At 35.0% G+C, this 4,621-nt stretch overlaps 1 protein-coding gene across 1 annotated transcript in view; it reads right to left on the reverse strand.

Annotated features, from left to right (window-relative positions):
* LOC117957217 (collagen alpha-1(XIV) chain-like) overlaps positions 1 to 4,621 on the reverse strand; it is a 146,732-nt gene that overhangs the window by 14,304 nt on the left and 127,807 nt on the right. The window contains exons 31-35 of the mRNA XM_034892813.1: positions 3,998 to 4,093; positions 3,799 to 3,852; positions 2,591 to 2,644; positions 998 to 1,051; positions 56 to 127 (exon numbers count right to left, since the gene is read on the reverse strand). Coding sequence (XP_034748704.1) covers positions 56 to 127; positions 998 to 1,051; positions 2,591 to 2,644; positions 3,799 to 3,852; positions 3,998 to 4,093 — 330 coding nt within the window. The remainder of the gene's footprint in view (positions 1 to 55; positions 128 to 997; positions 1,052 to 2,590; positions 2,645 to 3,798; positions 3,853 to 3,997; positions 4,094 to 4,621) is intronic.

Raw genomic sequence — 4,621 nt, forward strand, 5'->3', positions numbered from 1 at the left:
CCACACACACACAGGAAATGGAAAGGCATACTGTTACAGGTCTCCTCTGACTCACCGGGGGTCCTAGTTCTCCCTGTTTTCCTGAAGGACCCGTGTGACCCGGGGCCCCGGGGGCTCCTGGCGTCCCCTAAAGAGAAAGATTAAAAGGAGGATGAATCAGAATGTGAGTCGACTTTATCGGCCAAGTTTGTTGATATTTACGATATACGAGTAACTTCACTCCGTATACAAAAAAGTTAAATAAAAACACAAATTTTATAGGATGAAAAGTAGAAATGTCCACTGTAAATAATAATTGTGAAATCTCCAGTTATTTCCTTTAGATTTCACAGTAACATACTGGATATGATTTTAAAGTAGAATGCTGTAAAGGTGCATTACAACCTGTCAACATGACAACATCACAGTATTCTAAGTATTACTGTAAAAATCACAGTAGTCTAAATATTACAGCAGAAATCACAAAAATATCCACTATAGTACTGTAAATAGTAAAGGAAAGTACTGTATTTTTACAGAAGGACAGACCGATAGAAGGAAAGACAGAAAGACAAAAAAAATGACAAAAAAGACAAAGAAAGACAAACAGACAAAGACAGAGACAGAAAGATAGAAGGACAGAAAGAAAGAGACAGAAAGAAAGACAAAAAGAAAGACAAAAAGACAGGCAGAAAGACAGAAAGAACGACAAAGAAAGAAAGACTGAAAAACAGACTGAAAGAAAGAATCACAGTAGTCTAAGTTTTACTTCAAAAAAATCACAATACATCCACTATAGTACTGTAAATACTAAAGTAAACTAGTGTATTTTTACTTTTTTATCTGATGTTGTGTTTATTGTTTTGCATTTTACAGAAAATACATAAAACACTGTAAATTGTTAAAGTACCTGACCTTGACTTTGAAAATAATTCACAAGAACTTGCTGCCAGTTGTTGCCAGTAAGTTACTGTAATTATACATTACATTTTTTACAGTGTGTTAGTAAGTCCCTCACCATGGTCCCTGAGGGACCCGGTCTGCCTGGTGGACCGTCTTTACCCGTCAAGCCCTGCAGACGACAGGAAGAAAACACACAGATACATTAAAATTATGTGTTTGTGTTCTTCAAGTATTTCCGAAGGTTTTTTGTTGTAATATTTGTGTCCCTTTTTTGACACTTTTTTAATAATTGTGTCATTTTTTGCAATTGTCACTTTTTTGTAACTTTTGGACATTTTGTCAATTTTTTAATATTTGTGTCACTTTTCTTTTACATTTGTCACTTTTTTGTAACTTTTTTTACATTTTTGTAACTTTTGGACATTTTAGTAAATTTTGTAACATTTGTGTCCCTTTTTTTGACACTTTTTTAATAATTGTGTCATTTTTTGCATTTGTCACTTTTTTGTAACTTTTGGACATTTTGTCAATTTTTTTATATTTGTGTCACTTTTCTTTTACATTTGTCACTTTTTTGTAACTTGGACATTTTAGTAAATTTTGTAACATTTGTGTCACTTTTTTTTACATTTGTCACTCTTTTGTAACTTTTGGACATTTTGTCAATTTTTTAATATTTGTGTCACTTTTCTTTTACATTTGTCACTTTTTTGTAACTTTTTTTTACATTTTTCACATTTTTGTAACTTTTGGACATTTTAGTAAATTTTGTAACATTTGTGTCCCTTTTTTTGACACTTTTTTAATAATTGTGTCATTTTTTGCAATTGTCACTTTTTTGTAACTTTTGGACATTTTGTCAATTTTTTTATATTTGTGTCACTTTTCTTTTACATTTGTCACTTTCCTGTAACTTGGACATTTTAGTAAATTTTGTAACATTTGTGTCACTTTTTTTACATTTGTAACTTTTTTTAAAACTTTTGGACTTTTTTGTCAATTTTGTAATATTTGTTTCACTTCTTTTACATTTGTCACTTTTTTTAACTTTTGGACATTTTTGTCAATTTTTAACATTTGTCACTTTTTTTACATTTGTCACTTTTTTTAAACTTTGACATTTTTGCCGATTTTGTAATATTTGTCACTTTTTTAAACTTTTGGACATTTTTGTCAATTTTTTAACATTTGACATTTTTTTTACATTTGTCACTTTTTTTAAACATATGGACATTTTGGTCAATTTTTTAACATTTGTCACTTTTTTTACATTTGTCACTTTTTTGTAACTTTTGGACATTTTTGTCGATTTTGTAATATTTGTGTCCAATTTTTGACACTTTTTAAATAATTGTGTCATTTTTTGCAATTGTCACTGTTTTGTAACTTTTGGACATTTTTGACAAGTTTTTAATATTTGTTTCACTTTTTTTACATTTGTCACTTTTTTTGTAACTTTTGGACATTTTGGACAATTTTTTAATATTTGTCACTTTTTCATCTTGATGTGTGTTTTCAGACATTTAAAAAAATAAAATAATTCACGTTTACATTACATCATTTGGTGCCCCGCCCCCCCCTGCACTAGGGTCACGGACTGAGAAAATGCAGTATATGTCGAGTATAATGTTTCCATTTGATCGATTTGGAGTATTTGTGGTAGTATTTGTAGTATTTTGAAATACAATTTTTAGTTTGGGTGACTCACTCTGGGTCCTGCGGGGCCGTCTCTGCCGGGAGCTCCAGCTCGGCCGGCGATTCCCTGAAACAGAGAGGAGAGCAGCTCAGGTTAACACACACACACACACACACACACATACGCATACACATATACACACACACACACACACACACACACACACACACAACAAGTCCAAATCCACACATTGAAACTTAGACATCAATATTTAACCCTTGTGTTGTCCTAGGGTCAAAATTGAAAATCAAAACTTTTGTTGCTGCTTTTTATCAAGTTTTTAAAAACCTTTTTTTTTTAAACATTTTTGTTCCTTTTTTCAACACTTTTGTCCCTTTTTTGATGTTTAACACTATGTAACACTAACTTATTAACTTTAATTTTCCAGTTATTTTTGGAATTTATGTAAATTATACCTAATATTTGAGTTAGAAAAGCAGAAATGAGGAATTATTGAGACTAAAATTAAAGGAATGGATGTTGATGATGATCACAGACTGGAATATGTCAACTTTTACTCAATACTATTTCAAAAACACTTCACTTTTTTCCAAAAGGTATTATTATTATTATTATTATTATTATTATTATTATTATTATTATTATATTAGTCCCAGTAACAGAGGAACATGACTCCTGGGAGGCTCTCTTCATGCAACAGACCGCTGACCTCTGACAATACTCAACAAATTCATTTTTATCTCTGACAAAAAACTAAAATATATATAAATTATAAGTTTGGCCGGAGACGGTAGACGTGTGGAATCTCAATAACGTGATTTGATGCTGATTCATAATAATTAAGTACCAGTCATATATTAAGACCTAACTAGGGTTGGGTGTTGTTTATTATATTTTTTAATGATACCAGTGCTAAGGATACTTTGTCTAAACAGTGCCTGAAGGAGTTTTACAATAACTTTGAATGCACCACGAGGCTACCGTTGTCAGTGAACGCACCGTCTATGTTGTTTGTCCGACAACGCAGCTGCAGACTGCTACGTCCCTCTGTTGAAATCCCTACAGCTACTAGCTAACGGTAAGCTAACGGTAGGCTAACGGTAAGCTAACGGTCGGCTAACGGTAGGCTAATGGTAGGCTAACGGTCGGCTAACGGCAAGCTAACGGTCGGCTAACGGTAGGCTAACGTCATCTGCTGTTCAGCGGCTAGCTAGCACCGCGTGCAGCAATGAGGTTCCTGAGGCCTCAGGTGTTCTTACCTGTGTTCCTTGTTGTCCCGCTTCACCTTTCTGTCCTCTCTCTCCTGGAGAACCCTGCGGATTAAAACTATACTTTACCTTTCTGACTGTGTGAACATAACCGTTAAATAAATGGAGAAAGTTAAAGTGTCTGTAAGAGTGGAGGTGGTGTCAAATGTGGACCCGAGCTCTAACGGGGGGGGAGGGGGGGTTGTCTAACCGGGGGTCCTATGATGGAGCGGCCGCTGGGTCCTTGTGGTCCTTGGGGTCCCTGGGGCCCAGCTACACCTGTATCACCTACTGGACCAGTTGGCCCCTAGAGAGAGAGAAAGAGAGCGAGAGAGAGAGAGAGGTAATTATTTAGACTAAAATTAAAGGAAAGTACAGTATGTTGATCGATAATCACAGATATGTCAACTTTTACTCAACAAATGAGGAAGATCTGAGGTCCTTTCATACAGTGGGTTACATATTACAGATGTACTCATTACAGATGTACTCATTACAGATGTACTCATTACAGATGTACTCATTACAGATGTTCTCATTACAGATCTGTTTTTCCTCCTGGTTTCTGATGTTAAGCCCGTTGGAGACCGGCTGGCGGCGCTAAAGTGCTTCATAGATACATTTTGAATTTTTGATTGACGATGAATGAAGTGGTTTATAGGTTTATAACGCGTCATGTTCCCAAGTGTTGGACCAGCAGACTCAAGGACTCCTCTGTCCCTCATGGCATCAGACTCTCACTAGGGGGGAGGAGGAGATAGGGCAGAGAGGTCAACACACACACACACACACACACACACACACACACACACATACATACATACATACATACACA

This window comes from Etheostoma cragini, chromosome 14 (assembly GCF_013103735.1).
Source record: "Etheostoma cragini isolate CJK2018 chromosome 14, CSU_Ecrag_1.0, whole genome shotgun sequence".
Lineage (NCBI taxonomy): Eukaryota > Metazoa > Chordata > Actinopteri > Perciformes > Percidae > Etheostoma > Etheostoma cragini.